This window comes from Anomaloglossus baeobatrachus, chromosome 10 (genome assembly GCF_048569485.1).
Source record: "Anomaloglossus baeobatrachus isolate aAnoBae1 chromosome 10, aAnoBae1.hap1, whole genome shotgun sequence".
Taxonomy (NCBI): domain Eukaryota; kingdom Metazoa; phylum Chordata; class Amphibia; order Anura; family Aromobatidae; genus Anomaloglossus; species Anomaloglossus baeobatrachus.
In genome coordinates this window covers 103242748-103265334 of record NC_134362.1, presented here as the reverse complement: position 1 = coordinate 103265334, position 22587 = coordinate 103242748, and the positions used below count along the sequence as shown (strand labels likewise).

Sequence of the window (22587 nt, the reverse complement as noted above, 5' to 3'; positions counted from 1 at the left end):
GTCTGCATTGGGTATAGCAGCTTCGAGAAACTCATCATTTTTAAGAGGTGGTTTCTACCTAGCAGGGATAGCGGCAGCCCCTCCCACATCTTTAGCTCTCGTTCTATTTTCTGTATCACCGGTTTGAAGTTTAATTCATAAATGGAGGCAGGCTGGCGTCCCATCTGGATCCCCAGGTATTTAAGGTGGGTTTTTGCTATCGGTATCCAACATATGTTATCCCCTATTCCATAGGTTTTCAGGGATGACATGGTTCGCTCATTCAGAAACAGTACTTCACATTTTGTCTTGTTCAATTTAAAACCTGCCATAGACCCAAATCTCTCTATCTGTTGTATTGTTTTTAAAAGGTCATTCTGTGGTCTATTCATGAATAATATGATATCGTCCGCGAATAGAGCTGAATGTACTTTTTCCATTCCAATGTTAATGCCCTCAAAGCAGTCTCCTCCATTGATCAGTTTTGATAATGGCTCCATGGCTAGATTGAACAAGAGAGGAGACAGCGGGCACCCCTGTCTCGTCCCTTTGGTCAAAGAGAAGGGTCGTGACAAAAATCCGGGTGTCGCCACTCTTGCCTGAGGGTTTGCATATAGTATACCTATAAATGTTCTGAATGCTCCCCTGAAGCCCAAATTATCTAGGACTGTTTCCAGCCATGGCCACTGCACATTATCAAACGCTTTTTCAGCATCCAACGTGATCATGGCTGGCAACTCCCCTCCTTGTAGATCCCTGTGTCTGATGGCGTCCATTACTATCATGGCCTTTCTTACGTTCGTCACGGCTGCTCTCCCCTTTACAAACCCCGATTGGGCGGGAGAAATTAGCCTTGGTAATACCTCTGCCAATCGATTGGCCATCAATTTGGCCACTAGTTTAAGGTCTTGGTTGATTAGTGAGATTGGTCTATAATTCGTTGGATTGTCCAAATTTTTATCTCCCTTGGGTAAAAGTTTTATCTATGCAGTGTTAAGGTGGCTAGACATTCCCGTACCCCCTAACATTTTATTAAACATACGTGTCAGCGTTGGTGATATTTCCTCCTTTAGTACTTTATAGAATTCCCCATTGAACCAGTCAGGCCCCGGTGCTTTATGTATACTCAGTTCTCCTATTGTTGTTTGCACTTCCTCTATTGTGATGTCCGCGTTCAGTCTAGTCAGTTCGTCCTCGGTTATTTGTGTAAGTCCTAATGTCTTTAGCCACTCCCTCCCTCCTTCTCCATTTTCATCCCACTTACTATATAGTTTGGCATAGTATTCCCCCAAGATCTGGTTGATCTCCTGCGGATTCGTCGATTTGGTCCCATCCTGTCTTGTCATACTAGCTATTAACGTCAACGGTCGTCTTCCCTTTGCCAGGTTAGCCAGCAGTTTACCTGCCTTATTGCCAAATCAGTGCAAGTCAACCTCCTGCTGGGACCTTACTAGTTCTTCTCGTTTTCCTACCCACATGTCAAACTCTTGTTTTGCTTCCTTCCACTCTTCTTTTGCTTTTTGGGATTTGTTTTCTAGGTACCTTGTGTATTTCTCTCTCAAACTAGTGCTTGCCTCCTGGTAATGTTTTTGCGCCTGTTTCCTGATTTTGGCTACATGCCCCATCAGTCTCCCCCTTAATACTACTTTCGCTGTTTCCCAGAATAGCATTGCCTCTTCCTCGTCCCGCTGTTAGTGCCGCAATATTCCTCCCACCACTCCTTTAATGTTTTAATAAAATCTTTATCTTTGAGTAAGAATGATGGAAATCTCCATATCTAATCCGAGCCCCTCTGTATTCTGTCATTTAAGTCTAAGGTCACCGGGCTGTGGTAGGATATAACCATGTTCTCTATGTCTACATCCTTGACCCTGTGCCAGAGTCTTTGGTCTACTAACATAAAGTCAATCCTTGACCATGCTTTGTGTGGGTGTGAGTAGTGTGTAAATTCACGTTCATATTGGTGTTACGTTCTCCAACTGTCCTGCAGATTTGTGTCTTCCAGTAATTTGGCCATCAAACCCTTTGTATTTCTACTCTGCCTACCTTGTTCCTTGCCATACCTCCTATCCTCCTCTTTCGAAACTACTGCATTAAAATTTCCCCCCACTATCTTATTTGGGTCTACATCCACTCCCAATTTGTTGGTGATAAAGTCAAAGAAGGCTTTTTGTTCGGTATTAGGGGCGTATATATTGTGTATGCTAAACTCTCCCTGCGGACTAGTTAATTTGATATGTATGTACCTCCCACCATCATCACTGTCTTGGGACACTATTTCGTGAGTAAAGTGTTTATTTATTAAGATCATTACCCCTGCCTTCCTTCCCTGGGATCCCGACCCGACTACCGCCCCCACCCATAATTTTTGCATACGAAAAAAATCCCCTTTTTGCAGGTGGGTCTCCTGCAGTAGTGCGATATCTACCTTCAGTCTTTTAAGGTGTCGTAATATCATCATGCGCTTATGTGGAGACTTCAAACCTTTTACGTTCCAAGTGACTAATTTAACCATTATCCCAACATCTCGGGACATTTGTGTCGCTATATGTTCTCACTTGTGTGTGTCTTGGCGCCTTTCCCTGGTCTTTTCCCTGCCTTAACTCCGCTGCGTACTGTCAACTATGTATTGCCTGGGCGCAACCTTGTGTCCCCTTCTTGGCATTAACTATAAACCTGGTGGCTACCCCCCCAACTGCCCTCAGTTTTCTTTCGGCGTGCTTATAGCGTTGCTTTCCCTGAACCCAACTATTCAACCTAAATCTATTGTCAACTAACAACCCCTCAACTGTCCCACCCTTTACAATCAATCATCTCATCACTTCCATTGTTTCTGTGATGCTCCTGGCTCCGCAATCCCCTCTCAGCCTACTGATTCACATTTACATATGGCCTGTCCCCCATTGTTCTGTTATCTAACACACCAGAGCAAGGCCTTCCTGGTCAATAACCGTGCCAGCATACAATACCCCCTCACTCATTGCCCTTACCTATTATTTGTTGCCTCTGGTCTCAATTTCACTTCACCTCCCATCAGCATAAGTGACCTGGCTACCAGAAGAGCGATTTATCAGTAGATACTAAAGAGAGAGAAACCCGGTCCCCCATAGATGTTAGGATTCCCTACACCCCCGAGGGGGAAGGGCACCTTGATCCATATAGATTGAAGAGGCGTGGGGAACTGAAGAGAAAGAGAAAAGAATGGAAAAGCCTACAAGAAGAAGAAAAAAAAGTGGAAGTAGGAAGAGGAAGTAGGAAGTGGAAAAGGAAGTGTAAGAGGAAAAGAAAGTGGAAGAGGAAGTGTAAAGTGGAAAAGGAAGTGGAAGAGGAAGTGGAAGTAGGAAGAGGAAGTAGGAAGTGGAAAAGGAAGTGGAAGAGGAAGTGGGAGTAGGAAGTGGAAAAGGAAGTGGAAGAGGAAGTGGAAAAGGAAGTAGGAAGTGGAAAAGGAAGAGGAAGTGGAAGAGAAAGTAGGAAATGGAAAAGTGGAAGAGGAAGTAGGAAGTGGAAGTAGGAAGTGGAAAAGGAAGTGGAAGAGGAAGTGATAGAGGAAGTGGTAGAGGAAGTAGGAAGTGGAAGAGGAAGTAGGAAGTGGAAGAGGAGGTGGAAGAGGAAGTAGGAAGTGGAAGAGGAAGTAGGAAGTGGAAGTAGGAAGTGGAAGAGGAGGTGGAAGAGGAAGTGGAAGAGGAAATAGGAAGTGGAAGAGGAAGTAGGAAGTGGAAAAGGAAGTAGGAAGTGGGACAGGAGGTGGAAGTAGGAAGTGGAAGTAAGTAGGAAGTGGAAGTAGGAGGTGGAAGAGGAAGTGGAAGTAGGAATTAGAAGAGGAAGTGGAAAAAGAAGTAGGAAGAGGTAGATGGGGTGGAAAAGGAAGTGTAAGGAAAGTGTAAGAGGCACTATGAAGTGGAAGTAGGAAGCAGAAAGTAAAAATGCAATAATAAATAGTAGATGTTACTCATCCCCTGCATTCCGTCAGTCCCCTCTCTCTTGGGCCCCTCAGTTCAGTTCAAAAATATCGATTCTTCTCCTTGCAGCCTCTCTCATGGCGCTCCCATCTTCTGGTTTCCAGGCCAATGCGATGGCAACCTCCTTGCTTTTGGACTTCCTGCATGTATCTCCTTCCCCTTCATCCAGTCGTTCCGGCCCGATGCCCGGATTTCCTCCTCTCTTCCTTGCCGAGTATGTTGCCTCTCCGGGAAGTCCTCCGTCTGGTTTCTGTTCTCCATCTCCTCCATCCATCTCTCCGCCTCAATCAAGTCTTTCGTCGCAAAAATGGATCCATCACGTCTTGTTACTCTCAGTATTGCAGGATACAGCAGTTGGAATTTTATGCCTTTATGATACAGCGCAGTACAAATCTTACTGAAGGCTTTCCTTTTGCGTGTAACCTCCGCCGAGTAGTCACCGAAGATCAGCACCTTATGCCCTTGTAGAGACAGTGGGGTCCTCCTTCCTCTAAACGCTCGCAGTATCTCTTCTCTGTCTTTGTATTCCAAGTATTTTATTATCACTTGGCGCGGCCTGGCTGGTCCCGTCACTCCCGTGCTGTCTTCGTTCCCATTTGTTCCTCCTGTGCCTGGACGCTCTCTTACAGGGCCCACTCTGTGCGCTCTTTCCACCCTGCATTTGTGCGTTAGACCTAGCGCCTTGGGGAGCTCTGCTTCACATATGTTGTCCAATTGCCGCATGCTTATAGATTCCGGCAAACCCACCAGCCTTAAATTGCTTCTTCTGGAGCGGTTTTCCAGATCCTCTAGTTTGTCTCTCATGGCCTGGGATCCCTCCACCATCTCCTGCAGCTGCCCCTTTAATGCTGTCACCTGGTCCTCTGTGTCAGAGATTCTTTGCTCCATCTCTGACATCCTGGCTCCCTGCTGTGTGATCTGTTCCTTTAAGGGTGCTAGCACTGCCCCCACCATGGCCTCTAGAGAGTCTTTGATCTTGTCTGCCAGGTGCTCTGCCACTGCTCCAGCCAGACGGTCATAATCAATTTGCAGGCCTGGGAACTGGCTGTGCTGCTGAGCTGTCTGCTGCTCGTGCTGCCAGGCTGTCTGCTGCTGGTGCTGCTGGGCTGTCTGTTGCTCGTGCTGCCAGGCTGTCTGCTGCTGGGTTATCTGCTGCTCGTGGTGCTGGGCTGCCTGCTGCTGGTGCTGGGCTGTTTGCTGCTCGTGGTGCTGGGCTGTCTGCTGCTCGGCTGCCTGCTGCTGGGCTGTCTGTTGCTCGTGGTGCTGGGCTGCCTGCTGCTGGTGCTGGGCTGTTTGCTGCTCGTGGTGCTGGGCTGTCTGCTGCTCGGCTGCCTGCTGCTCGTGCTGCTGGGCTGTCTGTTGCTCGTGGTGCTGGGCTATCTGCTGCTGGTGCTGGGCTGTCTGCTGCTTGTGCTGGGCTGTCTGCTGCTGGGCTGTCTGCTGCTCGGCTGCCTGCTGCTCGTGCTGCTGGGCTGTCTGCTGAGCATGTTGCCGAGCTCTTTGCTGCTCTCTCAGCTGCTCCCCCTCCTCCTCCTCCATCCGTCCCCGCTCACCTCTCTGCAAACCGCCGCGGCCGCCATTTTGCGCTCCATGTGCACTGCTCTCTCTGCAGCACCCTGCTCCAGCTGTCTGCCGCCGCTCCGGAGGAGGTACCGCTCCATGCACGGTCACCTCCTGCTCCTCGCCTCCCTTTCTCCGCCTCCTCCCCCGGCCGTGGGGTTCTTGTAGTCGGTGTGTGGGGCTGAGGAACGTGCGGAGCTCTGTCTCCCGCGTCCTCACATCACAGCGCCGGAACCGGAAGTCCCTCATGGGGATTTTATCAGACCTTGGTGTGTTGGAGGTTAATAAATTGGTGTAACAGGGTATTTTTTGTATTTTATTTCAAATAAATGGATTTTTTTGATGTTTGTGTTTATTTCTTTTCACTTACTGATTAGTAATGGGGGGGGGGGGGTTCATAGACATCTCCCATTACTATTTTAGGGCTTATTGGCAGCTGTGGGCTGTTATTTACCCCTTATTACCCCAATTGCCAACACACGAGGGCAATCAGGAAGAGCCGCATAAAGTTTAGGGATTGTCGCATGTAATGGATGCAACAATCCTTGGTGGCTGCAGGCTGCTATTTTTAGGCTGGGGGCCCAATAAGCATGGGTTTTCACAGCCTGAGAATATTAGCACCCAGCTGTTGGTTTTATTATGGCTGGGTATCAAAACTGCGCGAGGGACCTCACCACATGTTTAAAAATTATTTATTTAAATTAATTTTAAAAAAAGCCCCACTCTGTTTCTCTTATTTTGATACACAGCCAAGATAAGTGCACGGCTGGGGGCTGCAGCCTGTAGCCGTATGCTTTATCTGTGCTGGGTATCATAATACGGGGGGACACTACAACAATTTGATTATCTTTTTTCCACGAAAGTGACAAGCAGACAGGATCTGTGATCACAAGCAGTCAGATGTTGTCACACAGGTTGGGGGTGCTGCCTAGCTACAACCAATCATAGACGCTAGAACTGCCGATGGGTAAGGGAAGCAATAAATATGTATGAGCCTAAGCGGCCCTGAAAGAAGAGTGAGCGACGCGGAAGCAGTTACAGCTGTGCTGGAGACTCGGTAAGTATAGCGCACTTGCTTTATTTTTCCTTTTGCCTTCCTCTAAGGCTTTTTCTATAGTTTAATGGGGGACAACATTTCAGAACCTTGTCAAAATAAAAAAAAACAACTTTTTCTTTTTCACTTGTGAGACCTTTACATTTGTAATTTTTCTATCCATGGAGTTGTTTTTTTGTGCGCTGACCTGATGTTTTTATCGATGTCATACTGGGGTACATATAACACTTTGATTGCAGTAATTGAAAAATACTAATTTTTTGCACTATGATTTTTACTTTCTTTGTAGCATGTAACGTACAGTAAAATAATGTTATATTTTAACCCCTTCACAACCGGCCGATTTTTCGCTTTTCGGTTTTTTTCCGCCATTCTTTTTCTGAGAGACGTAACTTTTTTTTATTTTTCAGTCAATATGGTCGTGTGAGGGCTCATTTTTTGTGGAACGAGCTGTACTTTTAAATTAAACCATAAGTTTTACCATATAGTGTACTGGAATACGGCAAAAAAATTCCAAGTGCGATAGCACTATTGTTTTTGAGATATTTTATTCACTGTGTTCACTATATGGTAAAACTGATGTGTGGGTGTGATGCCTCAGGTCAGTGTGAGTTCGTAGACACCAAACATGTATAGGTTTACTTTCATATAAGGGGTTAAAAAAAATTCAGAAGTTTGACCGAAAAAAATGGCGCACGTTTTACGCCATATTCCGTGACCCGTAGCGTTCTCATTTTTCGGGATCTATGGCTCAGTGACGGCTTATTTTTTGCGTCTCGAGCTGACGTTTTTAACGGTACTATTTTTGCGCAGATGCTATGTTTTCATCGCCTCTTATAGCATTTTGCGCAAAAGTTGTAGCGACAAAAAAACGTCGTTTTGGCGTTTAGATTTTTTTTGCCGCTACGCCGTATACTGATCAGATTAATTTTATATTTTGATAGATCTGGCGTTTCTGAACGCGGCGATACCAAATGTGTGTATATTTTTTATTTTTTTAACCCTCTAATTTTCAATGGGGCGAATGGGGGGTGATTTGAACTTTTAGTTTTTTTGTTTTTTTTAATTTTTTAAAACTTTTTTTTAACTTTTTTTTTTTATTTCACTAGTCCCCCTAGGGGGCTATTGCGATCAGCATTCCGATCGCTCTGCACTATCTGCTGATCACAGCTATACAGCTGTAAACAGCAGATACGCTCTCTTTCTCTTTTGCTGTGTCGCTGGCACAGCGAAAGTGAAAGCAATTCATGTGTAGTACAGGAGTTATCACATGACCCTGTGCTACCATGACAACTATCGGAAGTCACGTGATCGCGTCACGTGACTTCCGGTATCAGGAGGTAAGTAAAAGTTTACCGCGATCGCGCTTATAATGGCGCTGTCACATATTGACAGCACCATTTAAGGGGTTAAACGGCACGAGCAGATAACGATTCTGCTTGTGCCTAGCAGGCACACATCTCAGCTGTGAAAATCAGCTGAGATGTGCGCCTATCGCGGCATGCTGCCGCCGGCAGACCGCGGGCAGTAACAGTATGACCGCTAGGACGTAATTTTACGGCCAGCAGTCGTTAAGGGGTTAAAAGATGAGACGAGAGGTTGGAAAAGTTGGGCTTGTTTAGTTTAGAAAAAAAGATATCTCAGAGGAAATCTGATTTATATTTATAAATACATGTGTGGTCAATACAAAGGACTGGCACGACTTATACCTTTAAAAAAAAACACTAAAGATCAGGGGACACTCATTACGGGTGGAAGAAAAGCGATTCCGGCCCCTACATAAGAAAGGTTTCTTAACATTTAGAGCAGTCAGACTGTGGAATGCCCTACTACAAGAGCTAGTAATGGCAGATACTATAACAGCTTTTAAACAAGGGCTGGATGATTTCCTCAGTACACACAACATTGTAGATAAAGATAATGAAGTGACACAAATGTATAATTGGTAGAAAATGGCTAAACCTGATGGACCTAGGTCTTTCTTTCAAACTATGTAACTAAGATGGGACCTTTTCAGACATGATGATATCAAATACAGTCATATGAAAAAGTTTGGACACCCCTATTAATGTTAACCTTTTTTCTTTATAACAATTTGGGTTTTTGCAACAGCTATTTCAGTTTCATATATCTAATAACTGATGGACTGAGTAATATATCTGGATTGAAAAGAGGTTTATTGTACTAACAGAAAATGTGCAATCCGCATTTAAACAAAATTTGACCGGTGCAAAAGTATGGGCACCTCAACATAAAAGAGACATTAATATTTTGTAGATCCTCTTTTTGCAAAAATAACAGCCTCTACTCGCTTCCTGTAGCTTTTAATGAGTTCCTGAATCCTGGATGAAGGTATATTTGACCATTCCTGTTTACAAAACAATTAACCCCATTCTAAATTTACAGGACAGGTGCAATCTAGCAAAAGCAGGTCAGCCCTGGGGAGAAGACAGAAGTAGTTTATCACTAGTTCTGTCTTCTATTTCACCACCTACGAAGTGCTCAATGAGCATTGTGTAAGGTACAGAACATTGTCACTGCTGATGCTTCTGCAGGACCTAGTGATCGCATGATCACCAGGTGTCTGACAACATAACAGAGCAGCCACGCCCTAGCTATTACTAACACGGAAAAATAAAAATGTTATGACTCTTTGTGATGGTGGAATATTGTGGATTGTATACCATTTTGTGTCGGTTAATATTTGGGCATGGTTCACTGACCATTCTGTATTCCTTTTGTGTACATTGTCCCATTTGCAGGTTTAATTCCTCCCCTGCCAGCCTTCTGTTCCTAAGTCGGGGGAGGGGCGTGAGATCCACCTACTGTAAACTCTCTGCTTACCGGGGAGATTCAGGCAGTCTGTTGGGAACTTGAAGGAAGAAGATTGATCCTCTGGGAGGGAATAGCTGAGGCTGCGGCCAGCATGCCAGAGAGACTGTGAGAAAACCCCAATTGCCTGGAAAAGGACTGCTGGAGGATTGTAACTTATCCCTGGGACATTTATGCCATTACTGGACAATTTTACCATCTGATTTGTCGATTATCTAATGCAACGTTTTGATTTGCTTGGAATAAATGCTTATTGGATTGAACAGCCATCGCTCGCTCTGTTGATCGTGTGATATGGGAGAAGGACCCTGTGACACTCTTGAAGAAAGGGAGGGAAAAAAGCAAAAAAAAATACTGTATTTTTCGCTTTATAAGACACACCTGATTATAAGACGCACCCCCAAATTTGGTGAAGGAAAAAAAAATTTTTTTTTTTTAATGTTAAATGGGGGTCCGTCTTATGCCAGTGTCCGTCTAACAAATCATATAGGGTATATGTCCCTTATAGCCCCCCCATCCTAAAATTAGCCCCCTTAATCCGGATATAACCCCGTTATATTGAATATAGCCCCCTTGTGCTGGCACACGTTCCCCTGTGCTGCCTATGGCCCCCTATGGATTGCACACGTTCCCTGTGCTGCCTATGGCCCCCTATGGATTGCACATGTCCCTCTGTGCTGCCTATGGCCCCCTATGGATTGAACACATTCCCCTGTGCTGCCTATGGCCCCCTATGAATTGCATATGTTCCCCTGTGCTGCCTATGGCCCCCTATGGATTGCACACATTCCCCTGTGCTGCCTAGGGCCCCATATGGAGTGCACACAGTCCCATGTGCTGCCTATGGCCCCCTATGGATTGCATACATTCCCCTGTGCTGCCTAGGGCCCCCTATGGAGTGCACACAGTCCCATGTGCTGCCTATGGCCCCCTATGGATTGCATACATTCCCCTGTGCTGCCTATGACCCCCTATGGATTGCACACGTTCCCTTGTGCTGCCTATGGCCCCCTATGGAGTGCACACAGTCCCCTGTGCTGCCTATGGCCCCCTATGGATTGCACACGTTCCCTTGTGCTGCCTATGGCCCCCTATGGATTGCACACGTTCCCCTGTGCTGCCTATGGCTCCCTATGGATTGCACACAGTCCCCTGTGCTGCCTATGGCCCCCTATGGATTGCATACGTTCCCCTGTGCTGCTTATGGCCCCCTATTGATTGCACACGTTCCCCTGTGTTAGATATCGCCCCCATGCTGCTGCCCATAGTAAAATAAAACACTCTTTCCTTACCTCCCCCAGCGCTGATCTCCCTCCTGTCTCCCTCCGGCCTTCTGTTCCTCCACTTCCTGGTTCTTGGTGCTGGTCATGTGATCGGCACAGCAGAGTGACTTTATCTCTGCGTGCCTGATCACAGTGGAAGCAGGGAGACCGGGGAGAAACGCTGGAGGAGGTAAGTAAAGCTTTTTTATTTTAGGATGAGCAGCAGCATGGGGGCCATATCTACCACAGGGGGGCATGTGCCATCACAGTGGGATGTAGGCTCATATAATATGCACCGCTGCCCCAGCCCGTCACTGCGGTGCGGTTTCAGCACCACGGTGATGGACAGAGGCTGTGCATATTATATGAGCGGGAGCAGGAGATCTAACGCTGCCGCCCGCAGCGTTCACCTGCCCCCAGCAGCGCTCCAGAGCGGATCCTGCAGTGTATAAATATATATATATTTATACCCCCTCCCCCCCCCGTATATTCGGCTGATAAGACGCACCCCCTACTTTCCCCCAAACTTTGGGGGAACAAAAGTGCGTCTTATAAAGCGAAAAATACGGTATATATTTATTGGCTGCAGAGGCATGGGGTTATCGCTTTCCTGTCGTTGTCCTTAAATAGGCTTCCCCCACAAACAACATTTATTTAAAAGTTGATTTTAATCAATAGATCTTAGAATAATAATTTCCACAATTGGATGTGTTTAAAAAAATGTTCCTGTGCTGAAAAAATCTTATATATGTGTCCCTGCTGTGTTCTGTGTAATGGCAGTGTCTGACCGTACAGGACATGGTCTGATCATACCACATCTCCTGGGCTGGGGAGGACTTAATAAAGTATACAAACAGCTTGGGATCGCAAATTATTCTGTCTATGAGGAAAAATATTTTTTAAAAACGGGCAGGGAAATGTTTTACCTCAAAAAAAGAATCAGCCATGATCCCGTGCTGTGCTATCTATTACTCTCTTTTGCTTCTTCCCCGGGCCAGGAGATATGGTATGGTCAGACATAACAGGGACATATATAAAATTATCTCAACACAGAAACAGTTTTTTAAACATGTCTAATTGTATAATATTTTATTATTCTAAGATCTATTGATTGAAATCAACTTTGAAATTAATTTTGTACGTGGGAAAACCCGTTTAACAGGTTAAAAAAAGATTAAGATTACTGCAGGGTCCCATTTGGAAATTCTCCTACTTGAAGCAGTTACAAGCACAGCCATGCTACTTTTGAGAAGCACGTGCTGTTGTTAAGCTAAGTCAGTTTCATCCATTCGTGTTTCAATCAACAGCTTCATATACAGTTGAAACCAGAAGTTTAAATAACCTATATAAAAAGACACATCTGCATGTTTTTCTCACTATCTGACATGAAATCAGAATAAACCTTTCCTCTTTTAGGTCAATTAGGATTATAAAAATTATTTATATTTGCCAAATGCAAAATAATGAGAGAATGAATGTTTTAAGGCATTTTTATTACTTTCTTAACTTAAAGCCTGGGTGGAAATGGTCTTCCAAATGAACAATGACCAGAAGCATACTGCCAACCTGGTAACAAAGTGGCTTAAGGATAACAAAGTCAATGTTTTGGAGTGGCCATCACAATACCCAGATCTCAATCCTATTGAAACTGTATGGGCAAAGCTGACAAGGCAGGTGTGAGCAAGGCAACTACAAACATGCCTCAGTTACACCAGTTCTGTAAGGAGTAATGGGCCCAGATTCCTACCAAGTATTGTGAGAAGCTTGTGGAAAGATATCCAAAATGTTTGACCAAAGTCATACAGTTTAAGGGCAATGGTACCAAATACTAATGAAATGTATGTACATTTTTGACTTTGCAGAAAGTAATAAAAATGCTTTAAAACATTCTGTCTCTCCTTATTCTGGCATTTGGCAAATTTAAATAATGTTTGTTCCTAATTGACCTAAAATGGGAAAGAACTATTCTGATTTCATGTCATACAGTGAGGAAAAACATGCAGATGTGTCTTTTTTAGCTAGTATATGATAGAATGGTTTCAACTGTATGCCTGTCAAGCCTTAGGAGACTCATGGCCCCATCTGTACACTGAGGTTCATACTTGGATTGTGAAACAGTTGGCCCTGATTCATAAAAGCAATTTCAACTGAATTTTTTTAAATTTATTTTTGTTTTAGTTTTAGGTTTTTTAAAAAAAAAATGCTTTGAAAAGACACAAAATATTTCCGCAGCTTGGAGTTGGCAACAATGTTGCAACTTTTGGTGTTTTCCGCTAGTTTCTAGGCGTAAAGGAGGCATGAAGCCACAACTCATCTAATTCATGATGGGTCGTGGAGATTTTTATACCAGAAATCATTACTCCAGTTTCTGATATGAGTGAGGTTAGTGGTGAGGTGCACAGGAACCACCTTAAGCATGCACCTCTTAGGCTACGTTCACACATCAGTTTTCTGGCATCAGGCACGATACGGCGAAAAAACTGATGCGATGGATCTGGTGAAAAACTGGATCAGTTGCATCAGTTTTTTCCATCAGTTCCTTCAGTTTTTTTGACAGATCCGGTGTGATACTGAGCATGGTCAGTTCAAAAAAACGGATCCGGCGGCCGGATCTGTTTTTTGCCGCATTACGCTAGATCTGGCGTCCATAGGCTTCCATTATAAAACACACCATACGGCGCCGGATCCGGCGCAATTTGTTTTTTTTGCCGGACACAAAAACGTTCACTTTAACGTTTCATCTGGCCGCCGGACAAGTAAATTTTGCTGGCAAAAAACGGATGAAACTCAAGGCCATCCAGCACAATCCAGCGCTAATGAAAGTCTATGGGGGGAAAAACGGATCCGGCGGCAACAGACGTCGGATCCATTTTTTCATGTTTTTGCCGGATTGTGCCTGATGGCAAAAAATGATGTGTGAAAGCAGTCTTAATGAATCAGGAACATCTGACTCCAACACATCCCCTCTTCTTGATGAATGAAGGCTGGTGTGTGAAGCCAACCTAAAAGAAACATTTTACAGGAAAAAAACAATATTAAATATATAATTTTTCTAAACCTTCTCATAAATAAACAAAAAAGCAAGGCAAACACTAATGTTAGGTACATCTAACCAGTATGGATCTAAACTAGTGAAATAAGTTATTGACCCTATTAAAGTCTGGCTCACCCGCCAGTAAATGCATCTTACCTGCTAGAAAATAATTTCATGTATTTGATTCTAATTTCACTAATAACATTTAGCAAGCAGCTACATTTGCATAAAATTTACTTTTTATGGTCTAACAAATATTTTTATCTGTTTAAAAGAATCCCTGAATATGAGTAATCAGAAAGATACGGTGTCCAAATCCCCCCCCCCAGATACTACAGGTAGCTGCATTCAGAGTATTGTCCATGTGTGTAGTGTTGCTAGTACAATAAGGTTATTTGCACACAACATATTTTTCAGGCAGATTGCACTCCGAAAACCATGTGAAAAAGCTAACTAAAGGCTCAAAAAAAATGAACATAAACATTTCCATGTAATAACGACTTGCTATTCACGTTCAGTCTTTTAAGTGCCTTTTAACCAGTTCAGGTTTACAAAGATGGTAAGCAGTTAAACGTAGTAAGCCGTCCAATTTTCAGGTATTTTCATTCTAAAAATGTTGTACACTTTATAAAAGAAGGCAGAGGGAAGAGCATTCTGCCAGTGTTTTTGTTCCGCTACGGTAGTTGTTTTTTCATTGTTGACTGGAACAATCAAAAAACAGCAGCAAAAATTACAAAAATGCTGGAATATCATTATAAATCCACTACTGGTCATATAAGGGCTCAGGAAACGACCAAAAAATGCTTAAAAAAAAAGACGATAGGAGTTAATAAATTGCCGGATTTCCTGAAGTGTCTTCCTCTTGAAAAAAAAAAAGCAAATTCACCTGTCTGGAAAGATAATGAGATGACTCTGCAAACTTCGACCCAGTCCACACAGCAAAGACCACAAGTGAGTTGAAGAAAACATTAAACATCAGCCCAATCTGTGTATACTACTGGCTACTGAAATATTCACATAAGAATAAAAATGAAAAACTAAGTTGTTCCCAAAAATTAATAAATGTAATATATGTAAAATAGTAAACATACTGTGATGACTAGGGCTAAGGCGTACGGATGGGAATCTTGAAAAATAACTCCATCATAAGGAATCAGAGGATTTTGTATGGATCATTAATTATTACTATGGATATCTGAAGTCATTCTTATTCTTCATCAGTATGGTCAGTGAAAGCACATAGGAACAAGAGACCTGACACCTCATCGTCCACTGTCTTCTGCCCCCTTCAGCTTGAACTTCACTGTAATTTTTCTTTTAGTAAATCTATAAATAATTGAGTATGAGCAGCTACAGTAAATGCTTTCCCCAATCTCTGACTACAGAGCTTCCCAGTTTAAAACTATTGATTTCATGACAACTTCGACTGGTTGGTCAGATGACTGCCAAGCCCTCTCTGCCTATGAATTCCCCAAAGCCTGCCTATTGAGATGTTCGTCTGCTTGAGATGTGCCTTGCTAATCTGACTTGACAACATGCAAGGAAATTCCGTGTTCCTTTTTGGTTCTTTAATGCACTTTTGGAGAAGGAGGGGGGGTGGACAGATTACCAAACAGAAAATGTGGATGATTTATTCTAGAAACCTATTTGATTAGAAGAAATGCATTACTAAAGTCTGTAATTCTAGCCACAAATGAAATTACATTAATCAATGTACACTCAGATGATAAAGGGAAATAATTACACAATTATGCCAGCCACTATTTAGTAGTGATGTCTACCTGGATGTAGCTTCCCAATGGTGCCACATTACACTATCCTGCCCGATACATGGATAGATACATCTTCTATGTTGCTGCATCAGTGGGTTTTCCTTCATTTCTAATACTTTGCAATTTGGCCTTCTCACAGGGAATGAATAAAAATGCGATCAAAAGAACTGGGCAATGAGAAGAAAATCAAATCCCGTTCCTTCTGACTATCTTCCAGGTACTGTCAGCAGAACATGAGGACTGAAGATGATGGGGTGTTTATTACAGCCTGTATTCTAGGAACAATAAGAGTAGGACCCCTAACATAACATTTAGCTAATTATATTCAGAAAATAAAGGTTAATATTCTGCGGACACTACCATCTACGGTCTGATAGAACCATTCTTGCATACATATAAAATTAAGTAAATTCCTTAAATCACACTATATAATGTATAACCAGAAATTTACTTATACTGTATTCACACTGACACTTAGCACAAAGTGAGATGAACGTGCCTATTTCTATGGTTTAAGATGTGCAGAGTGGCGTGAGGCAGTAGTTGAGGGTGAGGGATTGACTCTGTACACCCCAGCATGATACATGAAATACCTGGCTCTGGCTGAGTGTGACTTCGGCAGTGTGGGCTGGTAAGTCCTGTAGGCCGCTGGTGTCAGTTGGACAGGACCGGATGATGACTCACATGCACAAGGAGCCCAATTGTTCACTTCCAACCACAACTCTACTGGACAGTTCATTGTCGTTCACAATGTTACACTCCAGATAGTGGGCACATATCTTCCATTAGGTTACATTATCACTTTGCATTAACAGACACAGTTCAACTTCCCGCTCCCGCCTCCGATCTAACTGGTTTGGTTAGTCCCAGTACAACCCAGTTCAGCGTTACAGTGTACACCTTCCCTTCCTATAGTCCCACGTCCAGTCTCTTCAAGGGTCCTATAATGACTGGAGTAAAGCTTTTCACACCCGGACATCTATTTGGACAACAGTAGGTTGGTTGACTATGTCACATTGCAGTAGAGGTTAACTCAGTATCTTGAGGGATTCTGGCCATTAGAGTCTCGCACCAGTAGACGTCACCAGGTACCTTGATGGTTAAGATGCATAGTTTAAGGAATCCGTCCTCTAGCTGCTATACATAGAGCCACTCTGTCCGAAGATCAGTCTCTAGTTACAACGCTGCTCACACACTGTGTCTACAGCTTCTCTCTCAATATTCCCACTACCTTTACGTCTGCCTTCTTTGCCACAAACCACCCACTGTATGCGAGCTTCATGACCGACCGACTATACGTCTGTCACATTCACCTACTAGTCCTTCACTGAAACTTTCTAGAAAGAACAGTCCTTTCCCTGTCAGCTGACCTCTCCCAGGGTGAGCTAGTTCCAACACTTAACTATGTCTGTACCTGCGATCTGTTTCTGGGCAGATTTAACTTTTCACTTACATAAACATTCTAATATAAATACTGAACATTACATATTACATTACAATACAATACATAACAATGCAATACAATGATGTTATTAGTGTCTTCAGGGGCAGAGAAGCGACCACCATTGTCCACCACTTTTACAGGTTTATAGTGTCACCCCACAGTCCTTAATGGCAGATGTAAGAAGAAAGAAGCATTGATGATGTTGGATTTCAATATGCATGTATATTGGGAGGTTGAGGGTAGTCATCCAAATAAGAATTTAGATAACCACAATTTCATGATTATATCCTTTAGTAACAGACTTCACATTTATGGCCAAGTTGAGATCTCAGCTAGACTGCAACTTTTAATTAGTGGTCTCAAGTGAAGATCTAACTATACAATCAGCTGTGGGTTTTGTATGTTGCATTGCTATAATAATTTAGAAGCGCTACACAGAGCCAATGATGATCTCCAATTCTCAGTTCCTTTTTTGCTATTACAATATGGCCTCTGTATAGCATATTGAAGAAGGATTGTTTAAGGAATGATTGGGATTCTGAAGCTGAACTATACTTCTAAGAATATCTTACATTTTTGCCTAGAAAGTACAGGCCATGAAGGTGACATTAATGCACTCTATAGATGCTCCTCCGTCAGTGTCCAACAAATGTAAAAAAGTCAAACTCACCATGATAGTCTTTGTATAATGGATTGGACTCCCTCTCAGAGCTGATAAATGATTCCAGGCTAACGACTGTATCTGACAAGTTTCTCACTCGTGCAATAATTGCTTTATTCTGTAAAACAAGCAAAGAAAGTTCACAATGCTAAGAATCTAATTATTATTTGTGGAAAAAATCTGTGTCTTATCAATGAGCGGAAAAAACTGAAATATATACTATAAAACAACAAGCATTTGGCAGCCTTGTGTGTGAGTGGAGACAAGAACATGAAGAAGAGAGAGCGAAAACCCTACACTACCAATGAACTCCATTGGATTACTGGGAAATAAAAAAGAAATCATGGTTTATATTGGCTTTAAGTATGTAAGTTCATCGGCGGCATGAGCAGGCTGTAGCAGCGCCTACCATAACCACGTGGGCCCGCTCATTAGCCTCATTTCATATGCATGCATCCCGACGCCCATCATCTCTCAGCCCTGAAGCCAGCACTGAGAGGTGGGCGGGATGATGGGCGTGAGTTGCGTGCATACTAAACAGCCGGCCTGCGTGATCATTCCTGGCTCCTACAGCCTCAAGTGAACATGTGTGTCTATATTCACTGCCCCCGTGTATCATCATCAGCGTGGGGGGGAGTGAATAAGTATAGTCACCGCTCAACGATCCTTGTTCTTCTGTCTGCCGGTCCGCTGATGTGTGTGGAGAGCGGTGCGCACAGTGATGATGACGTTATCATTGTGCACACAGATCCACACAGGTCAGCGGCGCTGCTGCTGGCACAGACAGGAAAATGAGCAATGGTGCGTGAGTGAGGAAAGGTGATTATAAACATTTATGTTTTTATGTGTGCCACAGGATGCGGGCCATATTCCAGGATGAGGGCTATATATATATGTATGTATATCAGGGGGGACATATATACAAGGATGGGGATCATATACAAGGCAGGAGGATCATTACCAGGATGGGGTACCTTAGTAGAGAATTTGGGGACATTACCCCAATAACAGTGTCAGCAGCAGATCCTCGCCCCATAACAGTGTGTCATGACCACATTCTTTGCTTAAAATTTTATATTCCTGTTTTCCACCTCTAAAACCAGGGTGCGTTTTATGGTCTAATGCGTCTTATAGTCCGAAAAATACGATACATTCTGTAAAATAATGTGGGAAAAATAATGTAACAACACAAAAAGGCAATTTAAAGTGAATCTCTCCCAATGTTTTTGCCACCTGCATTATGTAGGGGCAGAGACCCTGATTCTAGCGGTGTCACTTACTGAAGTTTTGATAAAACGTTTTGTCAGCAGGAGGTTATCACTTAGGACAAATAAACCTGATGCAACGTAGTCGTCTATAATCATGAAGCCTGTATATCCCCACCCTCACCACTGATTGGCACAATTCCACCTATTTTGACAAATTCTCTTTAAGGTGTTCGAATGAGCAAAAAATGGTAATCTTTTTTTAACTTGAAGGAAATGTTCCATGATCCAGCAGCTATATTAACAAACTCTTGGATATAAGTTACTCAGAAACCATTGCTATGTTCCTGGACAAATTAGCCAGCACTCTGCAGATATAAAGACCTGGTACGTGCTATTTTGCCAGTGTGCTAGCGCAAGCAAGGCAGACAGGCACTTACTGCTAAAATAACTTCCCAGTCCCTGATGTGTGCTTACAGCTCGCAATCCATTATTGATGTGTTTCTTCCAAATTAATAATTTATAGATTTTTATTAATTGCACATAAAAATTGCTTTTAAGACCATCAGTTTAATTCTGAAATAAGAAAACACTTGTCTTTGCTATCATTAGTTAACGTGCGGCTGTAGAGTAAAAGCAGCAGGAATGTTACAGCGACTTTTAATATTTCACATGATTTGAAGGATTGGTGGAATGGTTTTTATTGAAGTACGTGGGCTAGATGGCTTTTAAAAGGCCTATGTAGCGACTCAATACATTTCTTTTTTTACAATGTGTTTCCCTTACTAGCTTCTGATATCTAGGACTAATATACAATAAGGATATCAGAAAATTTGTGTAGCTCAATGAAAAATAAAATAACAGGAATAAGACCAGCACTCACAAAGGCTTGTCAATTCTCCAACTTCTCATTTAGACATTACTGATTTTGTGATATATTTTTGCTTGTTTTTTCAAGTTAGTAAGTTGAGGAATTGATTTAGAAGAAATGGATTTTTTACTATAGACAAAGTATAGGTAACAGATTGGTACTGAATTATCCCCATTTAGGGTGAGGCAACATGGTTACTTTGGAAAGGACACAGTTGTGTGGCCAAAGATCACTATATGCCACTACTGCACATAGCAGTAAATGGGGTGCCATTGTGACCCTCAAAGTATCACAACCTCGACAAGTTACAATAATTCCAACAATCACCAACTTTTTGAGACTTGCTTGTATATTTTGAGGGTTACAATGCGACATGCGACCCCCTTCAAGTGCATTGTAGCATCTTTGTCCACTTGACCCCTGAGTTGTGGCCAACGTTGCTGTGTAGCCCCAACCTTGCACTGTAACCTTATTATAACTTTGGGAATTCGACCCCCTTCAGGTATAATCTGCTGGAATGCTAATGTCAATGCATGGCTATTTCCTTGCACTCCATATTATACCTATGAATACTGAAGATCAGACAGTCCTACATTTTAATAACTTTATGAAGGGCACAAGTGGTAAATTAAATTAGACCATTCTGGGGGCAAGAAAGTCATATCATAGTACAATGAAACTTTCCAGCATTTTAGAAAATCTTTACCCCATATTTCCTATTTCTACAAAAGAGAATAACTATATTATGGTGGTACCATCAGCAGGGCCAGGGTGTAGAGGGAAGATCAAGTCTTGTCACACCATAATGCCAGTGACACATCTTCTCTATAGCGAGGTTACAATACATCATGATTTGCAATTTGAGATTCTAATGTACAAATAGAAGTAGTGAATGAAGTATGCTCTCCTCGGCCATATGTCACCTTTATCTAGGTATGCAGGTTTCAACCTAGTCTTCAAAGGCTACGACTTCACCCCATGTGCTGACTCAAACGGAGTAAAGAAACCTTTAAGCGCCCATCTCAGCTGTCGCAGGCCACATTTCATCTCACCTAAGTGTCTTGCTTTCAGAATTTTTATTCTGATTCTCTGTAGAATGGTTTTTGTTGTATTCCAGATTATTGGATGTAGAAAAAATACATTCAGAAGATCTTTAGTATCAACTCTGAAAGGCAGCAACCATGTCACTATTATTAGGAATGTAACAAGATAACACCTTATAAGCTACATTTTATATGGTTAAAGTCTAACTAAACTGATGAAGATGTCGTGCATAGACAAAAACACAATCACTGTACTACATGAAGACATTTCATGTGACCATTGAAAGGCCCAATGACATGAAACCTCAAACAAATTTTGTTTTCATCCTCCTTTTCTAGCTCGTAATCCTTGTTCCATGTATAGGTCATCCAACTCCAAAGTCACTGCAACATTAACAAACAAGAGAAAGGGAAATGGATCAGGGGAAGAGGGGCTACTTTTACACTCTGGCCAGATTGCATGGTGAGAAATAGCTTCATCCCAGGTCCATGGCTTGGATTTTTTTTTATGTCACTGGCCACCTTTGAATGGGAACAAGTGACTTGTATAAATATGGAGACATGTGTTTATTATGCCATAATAAAAAAATCAAAACTATCAAAAACTCAACTCTTAAAGAATGAGGTGTGCAGATCTGCCAATGATCATCTAGTTCCTTGATTTCACTGTTAGAAAATTCCTCTCTCTTAACTTGATCTGCCACCCAGATATTGATGCCATCAACGTCAAGTGAGTGGGCGTGCATACATTAGCTTATGAGTCTGAACCTGCCTAAAGAAAGGTGTTACAGCATCACAAGATAGTATTTGTTTTCTGTTATTTGCTGTTAAATAATAGTACAGGCAACTGCATTCCTTGTGATAGACGCGCTCGATGAATGGCAGTGACCTGAGTGCTACTTCAAAAGAAGATGGAGACAATAGGTCTGCAATTGGAACATGGCATTGAGCAACAATGGCAGAAATATTACAAATTAGCAGTGGCTGAAGAGAGAATGACAACGCTAAAGCAATCCTGTCACATCACCCAAGTACTGGGGTGGGGGAAATCTTACAGCTTGTAACTGAAGCTTCTAATGCGCACGATTCCTCCTTTTCTGTGACACGAACATTAAGCAGAAAATTCACAATAACCCAGATGAAATAAGGAATTCTATTATATTGGAATTCAGCATAAGAATTTTGCTGCATTAACTATACAGATCTGTTAACTATATACTGACCATATGAAAATAAAAACAGATAGTGGTGCAGGCAATATTAACCCGATGTAAGACATAATAGTGTCTAAGTCTACATGTAAGGAGCACATGTTTAAAAACTGGGGCCCGCACTGTTTTATTGTAACACTCTCTATCATCCCAGTTTTTACTCGTATGAGTCCTCCGGGACCCTGGTTGTTTGATGCACTTGCACTTTATTGATAATTCCTTGCCACGCTGGTATTAATTGACCCAGGTATTCCCGCTGAGCTACATCCCTGTTTCTGGGCTTTTCATGATAATCATTACTCATTCTGATATATTTTTGTTCACATATGTTAGTGATCATGATTCAACTGCCTTTGTGGCCCTGCCTCCTCAGAATACGACCTTGTAAAAAATAATTATATTTTTTTATTATATTTCCTACCTGACTACCGGATTCTGAGCTGGCAGAAAAGAATCTAATTCTTTCACCACATAGTGGCCCTTTTTTATCATGCCATTATCTCTGTTTGTTCTACTCCTGTGCCGCTTACATTAAACAAATTTTGGTTTCACCTCTCACACGGCTAATAGAGATAGTACGTTTTTGGGCCCCATCTCTTCCACGGCTAGTTGTGATTGAATTTAACTTTCATATGCCTACTAATACTCTGTGCCCCCCATGACTAATTGGTAGTTGTTTTTAACCTATCCTTGCTGTCCT

At 42.5% G+C, this 22587-nt stretch overlaps 1 protein-coding gene across 6 annotated transcripts in view; it reads right to left on the bottom strand.

Moving 5' to 3' along the window:
* Positions 1–22587, bottom strand: part of ELP4 (elongator acetyltransferase complex subunit 4) — a 687452-nt gene that overhangs the window by 290918 nt on the left and 373947 nt on the right. For all 6 annotated transcript variants that reach the window (XM_075325557.1, XM_075325560.1, XM_075325558.1 and 3 more), the window contains exon 8: positions 17567–17675. In XM_075325557.1, coding sequence (XP_075181672.1) covers positions 17567–17675 — 109 coding nt within the window. The remainder of the gene's footprint in view (positions 1–17566; positions 17676–22587) is intronic.